Below are 24,589 nucleotides of genomic sequence, written 5' to 3'. Positions count from 1 at the left end.
GAAAATCTGTGGAACTTAAAATAGCATATTGGGTGGGGAAATTCCCAAAGTGGTGTCATGGTGAGTAGTTGCTTTACTGCAAGAGAAAAAGATCAGGGGGAAGCCCATGAATGAAATTTAGGGACTTCCCAAACAAAGCAATGAAGCAGAATTTTCTACTCAAAAGTATTTAGGACACACACAAAAACTTTTCTGTTCAGTATGATTATTGGTAACACGTATCTATCTATCTACACTGCTGCCTATCATCATAATATCTGAGAGTATGTCTACACTGCAATGCAAGCCCAGGCTGAGACTCAGGCTCAGATGCTACCCTCCCTTCTGGCTACACACAAATGTCTTGGATTGCGGCTCAGACCCAAGGTTTTAGGACCTCACGGGGGTGGAGGGTCTGAGCCTAATTCCAAAACAGGAACCAGGGTTCAAGCCCTATTGTTTCACTGTGTGGACTCAGGCCCTGGGAGTCTGCCAGTGCTTTCCCACAACCCCTTCGGTTGGTTTTCTTCGTCCTCTCTAGCCCTTGAGTCACCAGTTGACTCCCAGATAACAGAGGCAATTCTGTTCAAGTACAGTTCAGTGTTTATTAATCCTTCCATTTTATTCTGATCGCTAAGCTGCAAACACAGTGAACATTCTTCTGCCTTTGTCATGGCCACTAACCAGAATAAATCCTTTTCCAAGCATGCTCCTGGTTGCATGAACATAGCCAGATTTTGGTGAATCTCTGCTGTGAGGTGAGCAAAGCACTCAATTTTAGAAAGAGTAACAGAAATGACCAGGCCTACCAGCAAATAGCAAAGAATTGCCCCTCAGCTCCACTATGCCTCTCCCTTAGAAAAATACAAAGCCACACATGCAGTGGTATGAACCAATAACATTTCAGATATCTGCATTGAAACTTCTATTTTCCTGTTTCCACATTTTTAGACCCCTAATTCAATTAACTCAAAATATAGAGGCCCAGATTGAACCCTGGTATTAGCAGGTACACACACACACATTAATGCCAATTAAGTTTTCGGCACGGAGTCCAATGGAGTTGCTGCTGGCCTGCTGCTAACAGCAGGGCTGAGTTTGGCCCAGAAGGTCGAGTTATTTTTTTTGTTTTTGTTTTTTTAAACTATAGTTTAATATCTGAGAGGCTAAGATTTTCAAACATGACTAATGATTGGCGTGCTCAGTTTGAGGCACTTTTAAAGGGGTCTGATTTTTGGAAGGTGACTCAAATCTCTTTAAGGTTTCTTGAATTGGACCCCCAAAAATTGAGGCACCAAAATCACTAGCTATCCTGAGAATCTTGACCACAGTCTTAGGAGTTACACAGACAAACCTGAAGTCTGATACTTGCCATATCTAGTAATACCAAGGGATTATATTCTTTTTGGTTTGGGCAGCAGGCAAACTGTAGAACTTTCAAGAACAGTTCACATACATTGGGGAGTAAATCACCTAAAACCATGGTCTCAGAAGTAGCAAATAAAATTCAAGATAAATCTCACTGCTGTTCCGTTGCTTTTATTACAGAACAACTAACGGTTCCTACCTCACTTAATCGCAGCATTTCCCGCTTTCCAGCAGCATCCACATTACAGACAACTGCAGCTGAAAGAATATGCTGAGTAAGTATCAGGTAAGTGTCATGTGCAGCTGTTGTAGTCCAATCTGAAGAATTTGCATAGGAACTCAAAGTATAGGAGAGACAAGGCGAACCTGCAGAAACTTCACAATTTAACCTTATCTTTAGGAATAGAAAAGAATGTTTAATTTAAAAGCATCATGACACTATTCTCTTAGTCACACATTATATTAAGGTTCCATTTATAAACTATTTATAAAGGATTAGTCAATGATTGATAAATGTTTTAATAAATAATCAAATGTTAGAGTCCAACAGGTCACTAGTTGCTTATAACTATGGCATAATCATAGCCCCTTCCATAGCCCATTACTCTAAGACATACCGCTCCTTTCTGTAACATAGCTAGGGTGACCAGATGTCCCATTTTTAAAGGGACAGTCCCATATTTAAGCCCTCCTGCAGGTGTCCCAACTTTTTCTTAAAAACGGGCAAATTGTCCTGTATTTTCTGTCTCTTCCCCCAACTCCCCATCAGTACTGGTGGGTCCTGCTGCTGGCGGATCCCTACTCGCCAGCTGCCTGCCCACCAGTGGTTGTGGGTAGGGGGTCCAGTGACTGATGATGGGGGTGAGTGTGCAAGGCTGGTGGTGGAGCAAAGGTGCAGCACACGGGGCTGGCTGCTCCTCCTGCTGGTCCATCAGCACAGTCCCCACTGCATGCTGGCTCTGGCTGGGCTGCTGTCAGCTGCAATGACTGGTGAGTGCGGGCAGGTGCCAGCCAGTTACATGTCACCTCTGCTGCCCACCCATCAGCCCTTTACATGCTCCCCCCTTGCAGTCTTCTCCCGGCTTTGTCCCTTTAAACCCCAGCCCCGCTGCTCCTCCATTTCTCCCGCGGTGGAGTGTGTCCCTCCCCACCCCAGGGCTGGAAGCAGCTCCCGTCCCTTCCCTACTGCACAGTGCTGAAAGGCTGTACCTGGCCATGTTCTTGTGTGAATCCTGGCAGAAATAGGGAAGGGGCGGGGGCACGTGACCCAGCATGCCACCTCCACCCCCCTCGGGAAGATGCAGCACCAGGTACCAGAAGAGGCTGTCCTAGGGGCCCAGCCAGGCATGGAGGGTGGAGAGTGCTGGGCAGGGAGGGTCAGTTCAATCAGTCACCCGCCCTGTGTGAGAGAGGTGTACAGGAGTGGGGTGTGTCACCTCTCCCCCTATGTGTGTGTGTGGGGGGGAGGTAGGGGTGTGTGTGTCACCCCTCCCAGTGTGAACCCTAAAGCCTTAAAGATAAATAAAAAGAATCCAACTACGCAGTATTTCTTTTCAACAGGCTTAGCCAACTTCATGTTAATTTGAATGTTTGTACCGCATAGTTCTGATTTATTGATCGTTGTTCTAAATCAGCCATAAAAATGGGAGTACCCTCATGGCCCCACAGTATGCCAACATTTTTATGGCTGATTTAGAACAACGCTTCTTCAGCTCTCGTCCCCTAAAGCCCCTACTCTACTTGTGCTATATTGATGACATCTTCATCATCTGGACCCATGGAAAAGCAGCCCTTGAGGAATTCCACCATGATTTCAACAACTTCCATCCCACCATCAGCCTCAGCCTGGTCCAGTCCACACAAGAGATCCACTTCCTGGACACTACAGTGCTAATAAACAATGGTCACATAAACACCACGCTATACCGGAAACCAACTGACCGCTATTCCTACCTACATGCCTCCAGCTTTCACCCTGACCACACCACACGATCCATCGTCTACAGCCAAGCTCTGCGATACAACCGCATTTGCTCCAACCCCTCAGACAGAGACAAACACCTACAAGATCTCTGTCAAGCTTTCTTACAACTACAATACCCACCTGCGGAAGTGAAGAAACAGATTGATAGAGCCAGAAGAGTTCCCAGAAGTCACCTACTACAGGACAGGCCTAACAAAGAAAATAACAGAACGCCACTAGCCGTCACCTTCAGCCCCCAACTAAAACCCCTCCAACGCATTATTAAGGATCTACAACCTATCCTAAAGGATGACCCAACACTCTCACAAATCTTGGGAGACAGGCCAGTCCTTGTGTCACGGAGTCCCTGGGCGATGCTCTGGAACTGCTCCCCATGAAGCCAGTCAGGACTCTGGGGCAGTCGCCTTTCTGTGAGCAGCCTGTCTTCAGGACACACAGCTCACACAGCTTCCACCTTCCTGGGTCTGACCTCGGAGCATTCAGCATCCTCTGCCCCTCCGTGCGCTTCCCCCAGCGAGTCCGCTCAGGCGGGGTCCTGGGGAAGCCAGAGGGTCCTGCACCCCAACTTCGCAGTCAGACGTGACTCTCAGCCAGCCAGTAAAACAGAAGGTTTATTAGACGACAGGAACATGGTCTAACACAGAGCTTGCAGGTGCAGAGAACGGGACCCCTCAGCTGGGTCCATTTTGGGGGGTAGTGAGCCAGACAACCACGTCTGCACTTCACTCCATGTCCCAGCCAGCCCCAAACTGAAACTCCCTCCAGCCCCTCCTCCTCTGGGCTTTGTTCCTTTCCCGGGCCAGGTGGTCACCTGATTCCTTTGTTCTCCAACCCTTCAGCTCTCACCTTGCAGGGGGGGAAGGGCCCAGGCCATCAGTGGCCAGGAAACAGGGTGTCGGCCATTCTCTGTGTCCAGACCCCTGCACACACCTGCCCTCTAGGGCTCTGCAATGATCATACACCCTTACTCCACCCCCTAGATACTTAAGAACTGCCTGGGGGAAACTGAGGCACCCCCACACTATTCAGAGGAAACATTAAGAACAGTCCCACTTCGTCACACCTTGCCTACAGACAGCCCCGCAACCTGAAGCAAATACTCACCAACAACCACATACCACACAACAGAACCACTAACCCAGGAACTTATCCTTGCAACAAAGCCCGTTGCCAACTGTGCCCACATATCTATTCAGGGGACATCATCACAGGGCCTAATAACATCAGCCACACTATCAGAGGCTCGTTCACCTGCACATCCACCAATGTGATATATGCCATCATGTGCCAGCAATGCCCCTCTGCCATTTACATTGGTCAAACTGGACAGTCTCTACGTAAAAGAATAAATGGACACAAATCAGATGTCAAGAATTATAACATTCATAAACCAGTCGGAGAACACTTCAATCTCTCTGGTCACGCAATCACAGACATGAAGGTCGCTATCTTAAAACAAAAAAACTTCAAATCCAGACTCCAGCGAGAAACTGCTGAATTAGAATTCATTTGCAAATTGGATACTATTAATTTAGACTTAAATAGAGACTGGGAGTGGCTAAGTCATTATGCAAGGTAGCCTATTTCCCCTTGTTTTTTCCTACCCCCCCCCCCCCCCAGACGTTCTGGTTAAACTTGGATTTAAACTTGGAGAGTGGTCAGTTTGGATGAGCTATTGCCAACAGGAGAGTGAGTTTGTGTGTGTGTGTGTGTGTGTGTGTCCCTGGGAAAAAGGGGGGGGGGTGAGAAAGCCTGGATTTGTGCTGGACATGGCCCACCTTGATTACCATGCACATTGTAGGGAGAGTGGTCACTTTGGATGAGCTATTACCAGCAGGAGAGTGAGTTTGTGTGTGTGGTTTCTGGAGGGGGGTGAGGGGGTGAGAGAACCTGGATTTGTGCAGGAAATGGCCCAACTTGATTATCATGCACATTGTGAAGAGAGTTGTCACTTTGGATGGGCTATTACCAGCAGGAGAGTGAGTTTGTGGGGGGGGGTGCAGGGTGAGAAAACCTGGATTTGTGCTGGAAATGGCCCAACTTGATGATCACTTTAGATAAGCTATTACCAGCAGGACAGTGGGGTGGGAGGAGGTATGGTTTCATGATCTCTGTGTGTATATAATGTCTGCTGCAGTTTCCACGGTATGCATCCGATGAAGTGAGCTGTAGCTCACGAAAGCTCATGCTCAAATAAATTGGTTAGTCTCTAAGGTGCCACAAGTACTCCTTTTCTTTTAGCCATAGAAGGGTGATTGAAAGCTGATCCTACTCTGATACAAGAGCACACATTTCTCAGTACTTGAGATAAGCAAGACATTATCCACAGAAGCTGATTTTATAACTTATCCACTTAACCCCGTAACATTTAACACCACCTTAACACCCCAGAACACTTAACCTCTCTGTGCTTCAGTTTCCCCATCTTCAAATAGGGATAACACTATGCTATCTTACAGGAATGTTAGAATTAACTCTTTAACGACATAAAGGGGAGAACATGACAGGAGTCATCACTGGAAGGGGAGGAGATTTGATGAAGACAGATATATATATATATCTGTATATATATATATATATATACACACACACATACAGTGCAGTGCACCATTGTCTTCAATGACCAAAGAATCAAACATTGGAAAGGACAACTCTGGACCCTTCCTCTGCGACCCACTGCAGTCACCTCAAGCAAGGAAAGCAGGGGAAAACACACACAACAGAGGCAAAGGCTAGGTAAAAGCAAGTACTTATTTATTGTGATCCAGGACTCAAAGTGGATGTCTCCCTGCTGCCCATAAGGGGTTGCCTGTACTTGCAGAGCCAGAGAGACATGCAAGAGTCACTGAGAGATCTGGCTCTAGAAAAGACAAATGCCTATTCCAGTCTACAAACTATACTACACAGAGATTGGAGGGAGTCAGGGAAAATCAAAAATGAGTGCCTCAACTTTTACATTTGGTCACAAACCTGTGGATCCTGGGGCTGTGAAGCTGAATTAATTAATGCTTGTAAAGCACATTGAACTCTTCACATGTAAGAAGCTAGAGAAGTGCAAACTGTTATAGCATCATCATCCTGTTTCTTGGTCACTGTCTGGGTGGATACAAATAGATTTTTTTTAAAGTGCTAAACAAATTTGAATCTTCTATAAGTGCAGAGAGAATATTTTCTTCATTTCAGTTTATTCAACTAGTTCAGGTTTCAGAGTAGCAGCCGTGTTAGTCTGTATCCGCAAAAAGAACAGGAGTACTTGTGGCACTTTAGAGACAAACACATTTATTTGAGCATAAGCTTTCGTGGGCTAAAACCCACCTCATTGGATGCATGCAGTGGAAAATACAGTAGGAAGATTTTATATACACAGAGAACATGAAACAATGGGTGTTACTATATACACTGTAATGAGAGTGATCACTTAAGGTGAGCTATTACCAGCAGGAGAGCAGGGGGGAGAAAAAAAAACCTTTCGTAGTGATAATCAAGATGGGCCATTTCCAGCACTTGACAAGAACATGTGAGGAACAGTAGGGGGAAAAATAAACATGGGGAAATAGTTTTACTTTGTGTAATGACACATCCACTCCTAGTCTTTATTCAAGCCTAAGTTAATGGTGTCCCATTTGCAAATTAATTCCAATTCAGCAGTCACTCACTGGAGTCTGTTTTTGGAGTTTTTTGTTGTAATATTGCAACTTTTAGGTCTGAAATCGAGTGACCAGAGAGATTGAAGTGTTCTCTGACTGGTTTTTGAATGTCATAATTCTTGACATCTGATTTGTGTCCATTTATTCTTTTACGTAGAGACTGTCCAGTTTGGCCAATGTACATGGCAGAGGGGCATTGCTGGCATATATCACATTGGCAGATGTACAGGTGAACGAGCCTCTGATAGTGCGGCTGATGTGATTAGGCCCTATGATGGTGTCCCCTGAATAGATATGTGGACACAATTGGCAACAGGCTTTGTTGCAAGGATAGGTTCCCGGGTTAGTGTTTTTGTTGTGTAGTTGCTGGTGAGTATTTGCTTCAGGTTGGGGGGCTGTCTGTAAGCAAGGACTGGCCTGTCTCCCAAGATCTGAGAGCGATGGGTCGTCCTTCAGGATAGGTTGATGATGCGCTGTAGATCCTTGATGATGCGCTGGAGAGGTTTTAGTTGGGGGCTGAAGGTGACGGCTAGTGGCGTTCTGTTACTTTCTTTGTTGGGCCTGTCCTGTAGTAGGTGACTTCTGGGTACTCTTCTGGCTCTGTCAATCTGTTTCTTCACTTCAGCAGGTGGGTAGCGTAATTGTAAGAATGCTTGATAGAGATCTTGTAGGTACTTATCTCTGTCTGAGGGGTTGGAACAAATGCTCCCTGAGGAAGGAGTCTACATAGCCAGACAATCCTGCTGTCAGGGTGCCAATGCCACCCTATACTGGAAACCTACTGATGGCTATACTTACCTACATGCCTCCAGCTTTCATCCAGACCACACCACACGATCCATTATCTACAGCCAAGCTCTACGATACAAACGCATTTTCTCCAACCCCTCAGACAGAGACAAACACCTACAAGACCTCTATCAAGCATTCTTACAACTACAATACCCACCTGCTGAAGTGAAGAAACAGATTGACAGAGCCAGAAGAGTACCCAGAAGTCTTCCCAGGATCAGATCAGTAAATCCAGAATGCAAATCAAGGAAGGTTTGGTTTGTTTTTGTTTTTTTTTCTTTTTGGGGGGAAGGGGGGAGGAGGGTCAGGAAGGGCACGGGTTGAGATAGTAAAGATGGATTTTGGTAAACCAAGACGGGATGTTTTTCTATAAGTTATGTTCTAGTTGAAACAGGAATTAATTCAGGAAAGTCCTATGTCTCCAATACAGGAGGTCAGACTAGATGATCACCAGGGATTCTAGAAATCCATTTGCCATGGAAAAACATGGAATTTAGAGATTCTGTAAAAACAGTTTTTACATTTTGTGAAAAAATAAAAACACATTAACTATTAACTACATTTTACTGAAAGTACTTATTCAATGTGTGCAACCTCCCCCATTTGTGGTTGATTTTTGAATGCGTTTTAAATTTACATTGCTAAACATACTCCAATAAACTGCTTCCAGTGTATAGAGGTTACTCAACAGCATATAGGGGTTTGCGTTTTAATGCATCTCAAATTTCACTTCAGCCTCCAGAGGTGAGAAATTAAAGTTATGAAAAGAGGCCAAAAACTTAAAAAAATCACCCCTAAAAACTGTCTCACTGCGTTTGGCAAGGAAAAATTTCATGTTGATGGAATTTCATGTTCATGTTCTGTACTGTATGCAGCAAGGCTATAGATTACATTCAAAGGCAGATAGTTGTAGAACACATGGAAAGGGCTAAACATAAACTGAATGAAAAGAAATGAAAACAAGAGGCTGAAACCACAGGGCCATCAACAACAGTAATGAAACAATTCACTGTAACCGTATCATTCGAGTGTTTATGCATTAAAACCCCCCCACAATTTTCTGAAAATATAGAATACAGACATACAAATATTTGGTACAAGTAAAAAATACAAATTGCAATTCTATTAATTTTATTATAGTGTTTGATGGCACAGGTAGGCTTTGAACTTGCTTAAAAATTGTAAATATGTCAATAAAACATTGCGTTCAACTGATACCTATACACATTGTGGCTAGAGAAACTAAAATTCAGCATTTGATTTTAATTGTGGAAAAATACGGATTTTTATGTTTTTTACTAGAGAATTTTGGGGATTTTCTTATCACAGAAAACTAGGATCCCTGATGATCACAATGGTCCCTTTTGGCCTTATCTATGAATAAGATTGACAAATGGAAACTGTACAATTTCCTCATTATTTTGGAATCATGATTTTGCAGAGTGCTTCTTCATTTGAATTCATGACCAACGGGTCAATCCTAGAAGGTGCTGAGCACGCTCACCTCCTGCTAAAGTAGACAGATGCAGGTCAGTCACTCAGCCCCTTCACTTACACACATAGTCAGGCCATTTGGTGACTTGGACAGCTGCAGATCTGGAAGTCAGGACACCGAGCCATTGCAGGGAAGGAGATCTGAGAGCTGAGGTCCCTCATTGCCTTGTAAATCCAGTCCATTTGTCTTTTGGAACTGCAAGTTGAATCCATCCCAAAAAGTAGCTCCTAATGTAGCGTATCCCAGACTTATTATTTCTTTGGTTAATTGTCTGACGTTGACATCTGGAAGATCAGTTGTCTCCGCAGGGTTGATTTTATTTCCGGCATCTGCTTTTTCCCATTAAAATCTTTTTCTCCCATTTCTTTGTTGACTTGTGTCAGGATGGTCAGCAGATCCATACGCCTTAAACAAATTACAAGAAAAAAAAAAAAGAAAGTTACATAGAAATACATGGTAGTTTCCAACTAGGCCTGTGAGGCTGGTCTGGGAAGTTATCCATGTTTGCTTGATACCATGATCCCTTGAGGCAAGGACAATGGCTTCCCTGTACTTCTGGCTAGTCACTCAGTTTGAACACTCTACTATGTAACCATTACACTCCACATAGATCTGAAGAAAAAAATTTCAGAAAGGCCACTCAGTGTAAGTTTTTCTACCAAGTGACATTTGTCTTCCCTCTCGGTACTGATTAGGAGCAGCATTTAGATAATATGGAGAAACAGATGAACACATCATCCAATCCCTCCCCCTGCTCTCCATGATGCTACACAAGACTTATCACCAGACACCATTTCCCTTCATTTCTAACCAAAACGCTAGCAATTTTTTTTTTTAATAGACCAGCAGCCTAGGGAAGGGAGGTTCTTGCCATTGTTCTTTACTAAAAAGATTTGCCTGCTTCCACAGACTCCCATTAATTCCCATTGGTCATTTAATATTGTAAAATTCTATACAGGATACATCTGGGGAGGTAGCACAGTGTGGAGGGTTGAACTGGGGACTGGGCACCTGAAGGTCCAACAATACAATCCTGGCTATGCTCCTGATTCATGTAACCTCAGGCAAGTCACTTAAAGTCAATCTTATTTGTACAACAGGAATAACAATACACACTTAGCAATGTGAAAGAGGGGTTGTGAGGTCTAATTAATGATCATGCGGTGCTTTGAAGATGCAAAGTGCTATATACAGTAAGTGGAAAGTACTATTGTCAATGGGTTTCTATTAAGCTAGTTTAAGAAAGTGTTTCTGGGACAAATGCATTCCACCTCTTCATCAGTCCTCTACGTGCTATTAAAATGGGGAATATGAGTAGTACTTACTGTGGGCAGAAAGACTCTATTCCCTTGCAGAGGCACTGAATGAATGCGCTGCCTCTCTCTATGTATCTGTAGCACTCAAAGTCTTCCACTGTAGCCATACTAATGAGGATATCAGCCCAGTCAGGAATGGAAGGCAAGGGTAAAGCATCTGTCTCCAGCTGTCGAGAAGAATCTTCTTCCACTAGGATACTTTTCTGCCCTGTCTTACCTTGGCAGGCTTGAATAAAGAAGAGTTTGGGTTTGCCAGCAAGCGAGGGGCACTCAGTTCCAGTGAAGCAGGAGACCAGATCTTTGACGGCTGCAGAATTCCAGTCTATCCCATATACTTTACCTTTTTCGCCATGTGAGAGTAAGCAGCAAATGAAACAGTCCATGTTGCTATGGTCCTTCTTGCTATACTTTTTGATTGTCTCATGGATTTCCTTTGCTTCTAGGTTTCGGTGCTCGATTGTCTCAAACTGAAGCCACTCAAAGACCTGTTTCAGAGCCTCTGAGAGAGAAAGCGAGAGGGAAAGTCAGCACTCATTTAACATAAAGAAACAGAGGAGAGGGAAGAACAAGAGACACCGTCAGGCAGTTTGGAAAGTGTTACAGTCCCACAAAGAAGCCCACCTTATTTTTCCACACCCTGTCAGTCCTCTTGGATAAAAATGATATTGCCCTAGCAAGAAATACACAACTATTCATTTACTCCTGATACAATGCCTTTGCCTTGAGCATCATGCTGTCCTCCCAGAAAAAAGCAGGTTTTACTTCCATAGAAATCAATCATCATAAATTAGGAGAGGTTAGTTTGCTTAAGCATCTTTCACCAACTTCATGCTGCACAGAGATTTGAGATACTTATGAATAGCTCTTGATAAAACAAGATAATGATGATGTACTTATTTAAGGCTGGATTCTGCCACTCTTCCAAGAAGTAGTTCCTTATTCTGCAAATAATCCTGTTGAAATTAACTACTCTGTGCAGAGCAAGAGCAGCAGAATCTGGCTCTTACCAAAGGTAAGGATCTACACAGCTTTCCCAGTACCTGCTGACTTTGTAATGGGCGAGAAGAGTCTTCTAGAGAAAAGAGGGTGACTGGAAACGAGCAACTTGAAAGGGGTCAGAGTTAAAATTCAGCCATATACGCTTTTTTAAGACACCATGTTAAAAAGGAAGGATGTGTGGATTCAGACAGACATGGAGTTATTGCAGGAGGAAGGGCTTGGAGGCAAATGGCAAGATAAGATAGTTGGATTCATTTGAGCATTGCTGCAACCAGATTTGTCTATTTACTGGATCAGAACACTTTCTAACTGGCAGTGTGGTCTCCGGATATCCTCCAGCTGCAGACAGTAGGTTAAGTGAACACAGAATTGAGAGCTTACGGATTTCATGGCAATTCTAAGAACACGACTATTAAAAAAAAAAGAGAGAAGTCATCAAGCAGAAAGACAACATAGCAGAAAAGGCATACACACATATATATGTACACACTCTGTCAACAATAGCTTGTACCCAGAACAGAAAGACTTTCCTTCCTTAAACTACATTTTTAGCATATTCTGTCCAAGAGGGTAAAAATAAGTCTGTCAGCTATAAACAGACAAATTCTAATGCGGGAATTGCCAAGGAGACTAAAAGGGGTGTTTTTACAGCAAGATAACTAATCTGAGTCAGCTCTCAGGCTGTAAAATCCTGGCGGAGACAGCCTCTGATGTCACTGCAGTATAAGGAGGTGAGGTCATCCACAGGTGGGGAGTGTAGTGTTGACCTCACCGAGCAACTACAAGGTAAAAGCTACTTCTATCTCCATTAGGCTGTTATAGGGAGAGAGCTAACACGGATTAATTGTCAAGCTGTAAGAAGACCATCCTTTTTAGCAGTGAAGAGACTGCTTTTCCAATGCCATAATGGCTGACACTTCTGTCAGACCAACCATGGAGGGAAGGGAGCTTGGTGAGAGTGGTCTTGTGAAAGGAAAGAGTGACAACTAAGTAGCTTATCCATTTTACAAAGAAGGGTAGATTAAATGGTTCCCTCAGACAAAGAAACCCCCGCAGTAGTTCAACAAGCAAAATAATTACCAGCATCTTTGTCTGTGCCTGTCCTGGTTTCATCAGGATTTTTAAAATCAGAGTTGTTCAGTATCACACAATAGCCATGAGGATTATTGTCCATTCTGTAGGAGTTCTTGAGCTGTAGAGATGTACAGAGTGTAATGACAAGATTGTAAAAGCAACATAAAGAGCTGTGGGTTTTAAGGTACCCAAAAGAGAAATGGGACGATTGTTACCCCGCCTCATCTAAGCCCCACAGACATACCACACGCTGGGGCGCTGGGGAAGCGCTGTAGGGGAAGTCTGTGAATCTGGGACAGCTCTAGCCTCTGCCTGCAGGGGGATGGAAGGGAGTGGAGAAATAAAAACCCTGTTTCCTTCCCCCGAGCACTCCTTCCCTCCCCCATGGCGAGTTTATTGTTCTGGAGTAGAGGGAAAGGGAGCAGGTGTTTGTCCCAGCCCAACGCACCCCTCTCCCCCCAAGAGCACGTGGTGGGGGCTACCTTTGAGATTCCTGCTCCCTCCTTCCTTTGCTTGGTGGGGTTCGTTGGTTCTTATCCATTGATTCAGCATGATTTGAGGGAGGGAGGGAGGGAAGTGCTTAACCATGACTGCCGGAAACTCTCCACTGGCTTCAGGGTGTCCTGGTGGTTCTCTTCCCCTCTCCCACTCCCCCAGTGGCACACATTGCTCTGTTTCCTGTCTAATGGGGTGTTGATCCTCAGGCAACACAGCAAAGGGTGGGGCTTACTCTTGTATTCTGGATGAGAGTTCCCTAGGGCCTCAACAACAATTGTAGGGAGGGTTGTAAATGGGATTTATGCCCATGAGGGTCAGGAGCAGAGCAGCAGTTCAAGCTAAACATCAGGATTTCTTACCTTTGGCACTGACACTGCTTCCTTTGCTCCCAATTCACCTGGGCCCACAAATGCACATGTTTTAGGGCAAGGAACTTCCTGGTGAATATGACCTACAAGGGGCACGAAAGGAGATTTAGAGTCAAAAGGACAGTCTTAACTTTAACATAATTCAGTATAAAAAATGGCATCCAACTGATCTGAAGGAGTGGGGTGGGGACTAGCTTCCATTGTGGACACATCATTTTGAGGGATCTTTAGACAGAGATTCATTTTTTGCTATCTCCAGCTGAGCAAATCCATAGATGGGCTTCCTTTTTAAGGAAAGATGCTTTGCAATAGATTACTTGGTCAATATGTAACTGCTGCAAATGATCACTACTATCAGGGGAAGGCGAGTTTTGTCTTATGAGTGAGTGTTGGACAAAAAAAAGTGACCCTGTGTCCTGTTAAAGGGAATATTTTCTTCCCATTTTTCTTGGATTTAAATTCAAAGGAAGATCCATTATACACTATGTTGAAAAGAGCTACAATAATATCTTGGAGCAGAAGTGGGACAGCAGCAAATGTTTCAGAAAGACCATTGTTGTAACATTGCTAGATGTCAGAAACCAAAAGGCATATACCGATGGCTGCCACGCAGTTGAAAAAAATAAATAAATAAAAAGGAGATTTTCGTATTTCCACCAGAGTATAAAAAGGAATATAAAAGGAGAGTTTCTTCAATTCAGATAAGAAATCACAGAGTCGGGAATAGATGTGATTTGCTATTTCCTGCAAAGTCCTGGATAGTTAAATAAGAAAAATGCTTTATTTGGGGAGGGAGAGTGAGGCATTGAGGCCCTGATCCTGCAATGGGATACGCACAGGCATAAAGCTCCCCTCTGCATGGATCCTGTCTGATTTTGGCCTGCACGCCGTTTGCTTGGAAAAAAAATCAAAAGAGAATTCTGGATGAGGAGAGAAACATAGAGAAATAGAGCTAGAGGATGAACTGTCTGAACCGATCGGTATTTCTAATGTCCAAGCTCTCATCAGCTAATCTGTCACTCTTTGTTGAGCATTTAGTATTATTTGCAATGTCCTCAATGTGCTAGGCATGTTCTAAAGAGAACATTTATTAAAAATAACAATAATAACTGAATTCTGCCAAGCCTAGTAGAAGTCCAGCTGAATCCCTCCATAGGCAGCACAGCAGAAGTGGGTAATCAGGAGGGACTAAAAGGGGGATCAGCTCAGCAAGGGTGTTTCATGCACTGGGGACAGTGTAGAAGGAGGCACTGAGATAATTAAGTCAGAAGCTGAAAAATTGGTGGACACAGAAGCATCGTTCAGTTATTCAGACACTAGCCTGAGGCTCTGGAATCTCATGTTCAATTCCCTGCTCTGCAACAGACTTCCTTTGTGACCTTGGGCAAGTCACTTTGCCTCTGTAACTCAGTTCCTCACCTCTAAAGTAGGGACAATGGTACATCTCTACCTCACAGGGGCTCAGATACTGTAATAATGGGGACAATATTGGATAGAATCACCTGCTGGAGCAGAGTGTTAGACAACTTCCAACCCCTAAAACATGACAAACTGCTCACATTTTCATCATTGTTTACCACTTAGATAATGTCTATAGCCTTAGCACCTATGGGCCTACCACTGCTTAAGATCAGGCTGTTTTTAGGTATATTTAGTTAGTGATGATTAGTCCTATTTTTAACCATATGAATCAAGAGGCCGAGTCTACATGGCACTGACCATGAAATCTTTACAGGCTTCAGAATCTAGGTGGGAAACAATGCAGGTAACAAACTTCTTCACACTTAGGGCAGTGACCAGACTCTTAGCTAAATTACATTTAATTAAGTGAGCCTGTGCTCTAGTTCATACAGGAATTAATTCAGGGGAAGTCTTAAGGAGACAAGACCTGATCACAAGGGTCTCTTCTACCCTTATAATTTATTAATCTACTTAAGGAGCAGTAACAAAATACCTTCGGTAATTGTCAGGCTCTGAAAAGAAGGTTCCAAGCTTGTGATCGATTCATCTGGGGCTGAAACATGAAGAGACAAGAAGAATGATGGAAAAATTCAACTGAGGCTATCCCAGGTCTCAGAGCAGCCAGATTCTCAAGGCATCAGGTTTACTACACGCCTAGTCTTCAACAGAAGCTACCCTGAAGCCTTAAAGGACAAATAGCCTGGGCAGACAAAGCAACTCATCCAGTACACACACAATTCTGGTGAGCCTCGCTCTCTGTGTGAAGTTATCTAAACTGTCAATACATTAGATCATGGTCAACTGACACCAGTTTCCAACATGGGAAAGAAACCCTGTAGCTGTACCAGTTCTGCAGCTTCTTCGCTATATTTGTCACGTCCCACTGAATAAGAGTTCCCTTGAGGTTTTATTTTTAGGTGCTGAAGGAGAGCCCTCTTTCTGTTAGTGACTGATGATTCTCTTCTTGTCCCCTCCAGGAATGGGTTCCCCTCTTGCCCTCCTGGTGATGGATTAGCCCATTGACAGGTTGACCATTTCTGTTGCCCTGGCTGAGATAAAGGCCCTGGGTCTATACTACAGAAATAACAATATTTAAACAGGATTGTGAAAAATGGTTGTAACACAGGCATCTACTAGGGTTAAAACATAATTCTCCATCACGGTTATGACTGGGGATGTAAATAGGATTTAAAATAGTAACCATGTAACCTATTAAAATTCTATCAGTTAAACAGTTAACTGTTAAGAAGTTCACATAGGCAGAGAACTGGGAGTGCAAGGGGTGCTGCAGCACCCCCATGTTTTAGCGCATCACCCCTGCTGTCCCCGTGCCTGGGGTCCCAGCTGCCGTCCCCATGTCCCGGGCACAGAGCTGGCAGTGGAGTTTAATTGTTAACCAAAAACCAATAAGAACAATGCTCATCAGTTAACCAGTTTTACATCCCTAGTTATGACATTTTTATACTGTCTAGACCGGCAAAAATAAGTCATAATCACGTTTAAACATGGCTGTGCTGAAAAAGTATTTTTCTGTAGTGGCAACAGGGCTGAAAAACATGACTCCTTCCTGCTCCATCTAAAGAGATGAATTAAATAATTTTCCCCCTTGGCTACAGTCCTGGTCTACAATAGAATTCCTGGAAATCTCCCACTGTTACAATGCCTCTAGAGGCAGCGGTGGGGAGCCCGATTGTGTAGACATCATTCAGGTGCCCTCTGACGGTTACTGTGCTGATTACATCTACCCTGCGCTAGATAACAAGGGGTGATAAAGCACCAGTGCTCTGTTGACACTAGTGCTTCCACTGTTGCTGCCACTAGTGGGAGAATTTTTATAGTCAAGATTCGACGCAGCCACTATCTGCCTCAGAGCCATTATCTGCTCTACTCACCAAACAGGTGATGCTTCACAAGTACATCCTTAGAATGGCTGGGAGAAAGAGTCCAAATGCTCTGAGAGCCGTCCAGGGGGCCTCAGAGAAACATACACGACTGTGCCAAATGCAAATGAGAACCTGCTATGAAAAAAAGTCTGTGTATTCTCACTTTCCCCTGGCCGCTGGATGGTGCCTCTCATTAACTGTTTCCTGAACGTTGGGCCTGTCAGGTGAACAAGTCATTGCTTCAGCCCCAAAAGCTGATCAAGAACACAGTAACTGGAAGTGCTGGAAATGTCCCAGTTTCTGTTTTAAAGCATTTGGCACCGACTGGAGTAAAAACGCCTCCCTTCCAAACCCTTTCTGTTATGCCTCTTTCCAACCTTTCCACTAGCTGACGGAGATTAAAGCCTAGCAGCTCGCTGAATGCAAGATCTGTAAGTCTACAGACTAGTCTCCCAAGGGAAGAGGTACAGGTCTCACTCTTGGAGACATTTAAAACTAGACTGGTCAAAGCACAGAAATTAATACTAGGCAGAACAATTTTTCAATAGTTCCTAAAGGGGGCAGACGACATCCAATGTCTCCCTCATCACCACCTCCTTTGGTCCTCGGGACTCAGTCAAAAGAATATTCAAATGGGTAGTTTAAAATCATTACCTTGTGTTTCTACTTCGTAGGTATTAATTTTTTGCACCAGGTCAGGTCTAACTTCCTGTAAAATACTCTTCAGCACCTTTAATTTGGTTTCATTCATTATCCCAGCTTTTTCCATTTCTATAAAGAGCTTCAATATTGTCTGTTTAAAAAAAATATTCTGATGTATTAGTTTCAGGTAGCACCCAACATGTTAGGCATCATACCAAAAGGAAGGCAAGGTTCCCTGCTCTGAGGAGAGGACAAGCTGAAGACAGAAACAGACAGAGAATTGGGGGGAAGAGAAATACACCAAGTTAGAAGGTGGTAGCGGGTGTCAAGATGTGAATTAGCCACCTCATGGGAAAATAAATTAAGCTAAAACAAGGGATTTTAGGGCTGGTTTACATATGGTTTTTCTGCACATATGTAACAAAACAAATTTTATTAAACCAGTGCAAACCACTAAGTAGATACTCTTAAACTGGTTTAGCTTAATCCAGTAATTGACCGAATTAAATTAAACTAGAATAAAAAGTGTGGTATAAACCTGGATAAGTGCATCTCTATTCCAGATGCGTAACTAAAATGGATTTTTAAAAAACAATTTAGTTACACTGCTTTAGGTTTTCCATTACATCAATTATTCCTAATTACTACCCAAATTTGTAATTGTATCAGCTAATCTTCCCATGGGGACTATAGCAGATTTGGGGCTTTTAGGGAGAGTTTTAATGCAGAGCATAGAGGCCTTGTGGATGAACTCAGGAAGGGTGCTTATGAACAGTATGTAGTATTTTCATAGCAATTTCTATCTTCAAAGATAGTGATTTGTCTATCTAACCTTCACCATACCCTGGGAGGCAGCTAGGCACATTATCCAGTGTTACAAATAAGGAAAGGGACAGAAAGGTTAAGTGACTTTCCCAGGACCACCCGAGTCATTGGCAGAGCCAGGATTACAATTTAGGATTGTCTGACTCCCAAACCCTGTGCTTTTTCTCCAGCTCACATCCTCCTCCTTTGGGTGCCACCCAAACATCAATACCCTGAAAGCAGTGGGAAGAGAAAAGGAGTGTGCTGAATTTGTGGGAGGCAGAGGCAGGGAGATGGATGGTGTGGATAAGACAATGAGAATGTGGGAAAGACTGATAAAGTGGTGGGGAAAGGAGACTAAGACAGGAGGGAGAAAGAAGGACCCATTCTCTAATGGAGACCATCTCACAGCTCTTCCACTTCCTCTGAACAATATAATCTTAACATGATCCATCCCCACTGCAAACTGGGATTTACATGCACCTGTTCTCTCTACCTCCTTCGAGGAAAGAGTTAAATTATGGCTACTACAGACCTTACAGCGGTGCAGCTGAACTGATGCAGCTGTGCCACTGTAAGCTCTCTGTGTAGCTGCTCTAAGCTGACGGGAGAGAGCTCCCGTTGGCTTAATTACTCCAGCACCTGCTGGTGGTAGCGCTCTCATCGACTTACGCACCAGTGTGCTCAGCACTAAGTCGGCATAAGTTATATTGCTTAGGGGGGTGGGTAACCACACCATTGAGCAATATAACTTATGTTGATGTAAGGTGTAGCATAGCCATAGCCAGAGACTCAAAACCAACTTTGCACAAGAAGCCACCACGATCAAGTGCTCTTACAGCATTGTCCTGAAGCTTCTTCTTTGGAAGCTCCTTTTGCAGCAGGAATCTTACACTGGCAACTTCTTCACTAGTTATTTCTTCAGAGATTCTGTAAAGTAGTTGCCTGACAATAAAGGAAGGAGAGAGGGAAGAAAGGAAGCAAATTAGCCAAAATGAAGATTACCTACATGCCCCATGTGCCTGACAAGCTGGTCCACAGTAAAAGGGTTTGCTTCATCCTTATCACTGCTATGTACAACATCCTTGAAAGCCAAGACCAAGATCACCACCACAGTATCAGAAAATTGGTGTGGTCCAAAGTGAAAACAATTGCTCTCGGAAGCACTCAGTGGCATGCTTCCAGGAATGAGACAGTACATAGCACACATCAGGTTACAAGTAACCTAGGTAAGACTGGTTTCAGAGTAACAGCCGTGTTAGTCTGTATTCGCAAAAAGAAAAGGAGTACTTGTGGCACCTTAGAGACTAACCAATTTATTTGAGCATGAGCTTTCGTGAGCTACAGCTCACTTCATCGGATGCATACCGTGGAAACTGCAGCAGATATTATATACACACAGAGATCATGAAACAATACCTCCTCCCACCCCACTGTCCTGCTGGTAATAGCTTATCTAAAGTGATCATCAAGTTGGGCCATTTCCAGCACAAATCCAGGTTTTCTCACCCTCCACCCCCCTACACACAAACTCACTCTCCTGCTGGTAATAGCCCATCCAAAGTGACCACTTGTGTGGATGAGCTATTACCAGCAGGAGAGTGAGTTTGTGTGTGTATGGGGGTGGGGGGGTGAGAAAACCTGGATTTGTGCAGGAAATGGCCCACCTTGATTATCATGCACATTGTGAAGAGAGTTGTCACTTTGGATGGGCTATTACCAGCAGGAGAGTGAGTTTGTGTGTAGGGGGGTGGAGGGTGAGAAAACCTGGATTTGTGCTGGAAATGGCCCAACTTGATGATCACTTTAGATAAGCTATTACCAGCAGGACAGTGGGGTGGGAGGAGGTATTGTTTCATGATCTCTGTGTGTATATAATATCTGCTGCAGTTTCCACGGCATGCATCCGATGAAGTGAGCTGTAGCTCACGAAAGCTCATGCTCAAATAAATTGGTTAGTCTCTAAGGTGCCACAAGTACTCCTTTTCTTTTTTCTAGGTAAGACTCAGGCTCTCTCTCTGGATTTGAGAGGATCAAATCCAACCCCAAGCCTGCTTGACCCCTCTCTAGTTACAATACAATACTATGATTGTGAGATAATATCCAGGAAAAAAACATTCTCGGAGACTGAGTCTCTTTAGGAAAATGGAGATGTCGCTTCTGTCGGAATAGTACCAAGGACACAATCAATAGCATTAGCGCATAGAGCTAAATACCAGTCCTTAAGTGTGCAAGACGCACAGAGCCAGACTGAGAAGTATAAAATTCTCCCTGGATTTGTGTGTGAGATAAAATGGAAGACAATTCAGATAGGAAACAAGAATGAACCTGGACATAACAGAACATCTCTACCTGGGTCTTTTAAGCCCAAAGGCCCCAAAGAGTCCTTACTACCACACTGCATACCTATATGGTGAAACTTTTGCCTTGTTTGGGATTTGAAGCTCCCTCTCCATTTCGTCTCTGCTGGAGCTCAGTTTACCAGTCAGGAGGTCTATGCGGTTTACTCTGAACATTAGCTCCTTTAAGAAGGACAGATCATCCTCTTCTATCAGTCCCTTCTTCTGGAGCTTTTGGAAAAAATCTTTGGGATCCTGAATGTTTTCCTGATTCTTCAGTGGGATGTACTCTAGACTCAGAAACTTCAGGGCCATCAAGGTTTCTGAGTCCAGTTCCTCGCTGATGAAGAAGAGAAGCTTGTATATATCTGCGCTCATTTTATGGCTGAGAGATGAAGAATCAGATCTAAACACAAAGTGAGATGATGATGGAACAATGGGATTGATGGGCCAGTTCAACACAATTACAAAGGAGTCACATCACATGGAATGCTCCATAATAAATAGATACATACATCTTATGTCCCCCCCCGTCATAGTTTTGATGTTAGGTCTCTTTTGTCCCCTTTCAATTGATCAGCTTTAGGAATCTGCACTTGGGAACAGAAGCAAAGGTAAGAGAAAATGTAATGGAGACAAGCTCCTCCTGCTTTCCCTGGGAGGATGTTTGGGGTTTGCTGGCAGCAGAATCAACCTAGCTGCATGCAAGTGCTTCCTTTTTTCTTTCCTAGATCTTGTCTGTTGTTCTTTTGAAAGTCAGCATTATTCTTTTTCTAGAGATTTAATGCTACCCAGAAGCAAGATCCATATATCTGACACCTGTTTCCCCTAGATCTAAAATCAACAAAGTGTCTGAGCAATAAATGAGACCCACAGACATTACTCTATCACAGATGTGTGTCTTAATTGTAGTAAAAGCTTCCCTAAGCTACTACTGCTTCTATAAACAATTTTTTTTGTCTGGCCCCTGCAGGTCCCTGCAACCAGGCCACTCCAATTGTTTAGACAGGAAAGATAATTCACTTTTACTTGTTGTCTCCAGCACTTGCAAACTACAGCTCACTTACAAGCTAAGCTAATTACTATCACGCTGCACATTTGTAAGTTACAGATCAGGTAAAGAGCATACTGATAATTTCCAAAGCTTTAGTAGAGGTTGGAGCCACATGTTTCCCATTTCACTGTGCACCTAAAGCCCCCAGTGACCTTTGAATTTTCAGTCCTGGACTACAGTTAGGGCAGGACACAAGTACAGTAGAACCTCAGAATTACAAACTGACCTGTCAACCACACACCTCCTTTGGAACCGGAAGTATGCAATCGGACAGCGGGCATGGGGGAGCAAATACAGTTCAATACCATGTTAAATGTAAACTACTAAAAAAATAAAGGGAAAGCAGCATTTTTCTTCTGCATAGTAAAGTTTCAAAGCTGCATTAAGTGGATGTTCGGTTGCAAACATCTGAAAGAACCACCATGTCTTGTTCAGAGTTACGAACATTTCAGAGTTATAAACCACCTCCATTCCTGAAGTGTTCATAGCTCTGAGGTTCTACTGTACTGAATTTAGAATGGGCCTCTGAATTTGGGCATATGGAGCATGAGGCTCCAAAAATCCTCAGACCATAGTGTGGGAACAGTAGCATATGCTGCTCATCTGTCCGCCTCATTGCAGAGAGTGCCCGTCAGTGCTCTGCTCCCTCTGTGACAGCAGAGCAGAAGGGCTACCCAGGGATATCAGAGGAGGGTGAGGGTTTGGGAGAAAGAATCTATCGGGTGGCTGAAGTTCTTTGAGTGGACTCTGTGGGGGACCCCCTCTTAGCATGCTTGGAAGGTCTCTCTCCTCCAGTCTTTTTCATTTGGGCACCATTCTGAGACTGAAATTGTGAGGGAACATTTAGTATGGCAACCCTTTGGGAGAGCAAGCCTGCCTCCCACTGTCAGATTGCCAGAGAAGTCAGTAATCCATGTGTTTGGTGGCAGTGTCCAAAACCCCACCATGAGGTTGGGATCCCCCCCTTGCAGTTGGCTATCTTCAAACACATTGCAGCTTTGTGTAGACCAGGGTTTGTGATTCTGAGGTACAGAGTTGACTGATTGCCAAATTAACTTGAGTTAATGAATATAATTGTAAATGCTAATCTAGACACTCTACAATAATTTGTTCCATGACACAAACGTTTGTGGTTGACTTGAGGGCCCATTTTAAGGTAAACTGCAAAGTTCTGAGGAGCGTATGGATTAGCATTCACAATCATGTTAGTTAACTTGAGTTAATTGGCAATCTTTTAACTGGTTACTATACAGTAGGACCTTAAATTCTTGTCTAGAAAAACCTAGTAAAACTCACTCCCTGTCCTACAGAGCACACTATCTAAAGCTCTGTTCCCCGACCCTCAATGTATACAAAATTAAATGTATTTCTCTTTTAAATGTATACAAAATTAGTTTAGAAACAGATGAGACTCTGCACCTCTGGGCCATATGAAAACTAAATGAGAAGAGGCACGAGTCATTCAGACAGGAGTCAGTGCTTTCAACTGCTTGATCTTATTTGTTACTTCTCTGAAAAAAAAAGAAGAATACACACTTGATGGTTAATTGTCAATTTAAGATTGGGGGAACAGGTGTCCTCTGACACACATGCATACCCCTAGATTAAGGTATAAGCAATTTATAGCCATAAAAACGATCTTTCTGGAAAAGGGAATTAATTTCACTTTCACTTTCACAACTTTCTGTAAACTTTGAACACTATAGTTTATATACTGTCTATTTTGCATACATATATCTGCATGTGTGTATGTCTGCCTGTGCTGATAGCATACTAAAAATTCTAACTCCATTGTCTTCCGGCATTAGATTATAATCCAAAACAGGGAAAGAGAAAAAACTAGAAAGAGATATTGGCCTAGCAAAACTCAATTGCCTTCAAACATAAAATGATATTGAAGTTAAGGATGTGGATTTCACTTACTTTTGGGGTCAGATAGCTCAGTGAATGAAATGCCTCTGGATCTTGTTCCTTCTCAGTCCCAACAGGAAGTCATGCAACAGGAAAGGACTGGTCTCGAGACTGAGTGTATTGTCATGTGATTTACAGTAGTAGGTTAAATTAAATGACAACAGAATGAAAATTGTGATATTAACACAATGTCAACAGAGCTGTTCAATTCCGGAACTTGTCATCATTACAATTTCAAATATTACAAATAATCAAATATTGCAGATATGGAAACAGAGTTTGTAAAAATAAAACAAATAAACTAGTAAAAAGGGGTGAGTTGGAGCACAGCAAGCAGCATAATCAGGACACCTCTTGTTACGAAAGGAGACTTGAGTTGTTTCCTCTAAATGAAGAATTAAAGGGTCAGGAGAAAAACACGCTTGCTTCAAAAAGCTTTTCCACTTTAAAGTTTGTCTCTGTCCCACTTCCCTGCTTTGCCATTGGATCCTTCAGTCCAGAGGTGGGCAAACTTATTGGCCTCAGGGCCACATCTGGGAATAGAAATTGTATGGCAGGCCATGAATGCTCACAAAATTGGGGCTGTGGTGCGGGAGGGGGTGAGGGCTCTGGTTGGGGGTGCAGGCTCCGGGATGGGGCCAGAAATGAGGAGTTCAGGCTGTGGGAGGGGGCTCCAGGCTGGGGCAGGGGAGTGGAGAATGGGGTGGGGGGTGAGGGCTCCGGCTGGGGGTGCGGGCTCTGGGGTGGGGCTGGGAATGAGGAGTTTGGGGTGCAGGAGGGTGCTCTGGGCTGGGACTGAGGGGTTTGGAGGGCAGGAAGGGGGATCAGGGCTGGAGCAGGGAGTTGGGGTGCGGGGAGAGGCTCAGGGTGCAGGCTTTGGGCGGCTCAAGCGGCTCCCAGAAGCCGCGGTATGTCCCTTCTCCAGCTCCTATGCGGAGGCGCAGCCAGATGGCTCTGCATGCTGCCCCATCCGCA

At 43.8% G+C, this 24,589-nt stretch overlaps 1 protein-coding gene across 1 annotated transcript; it reads right to left on the bottom strand.

Moving 5' to 3' along the window:
• Positions 1 to 8,785: 8,785 nt before the first annotated feature.
• Positions 8,786 to 23,711, bottom strand: LOC125644921 (caspase-8). Its single transcript, XM_048869655.2, has 9 exons — positions 23,627 to 23,711; positions 20,717 to 21,055; positions 19,150 to 19,255; positions 17,519 to 17,657; positions 15,475 to 15,534; positions 13,512 to 13,603; positions 12,661 to 12,772; positions 10,591 to 11,080; positions 8,786 to 9,670 (listed from the first exon to the last, which is right to left on the bottom strand). Exons 2-9 carry the CDS (start codon positions 21,025 to 21,027, stop codon positions 9,529 to 9,531), a joined length of 1,452 nt encoding a protein of 483 aa, XP_048725612.2. The 5' UTR covers positions 21,028 to 21,055; positions 23,627 to 23,711; the 3' UTR covers positions 8,786 to 9,528.
• Between the last annotated feature and the right edge of the window lie 878 nt (positions 23,712 to 24,589).

This window comes from Caretta caretta, chromosome 11, assembly GCF_965140235.1.
Source record: "Caretta caretta isolate rCarCar2 chromosome 11, rCarCar1.hap1, whole genome shotgun sequence".
Lineage (NCBI taxonomy): Eukaryota > Metazoa > Chordata > Testudines > Cheloniidae > Caretta > Caretta caretta.
The sequence above is the reverse complement of the archived record's forward strand: the minus strand, read 5'-3'. Positions and strand labels throughout refer to the sequence as shown.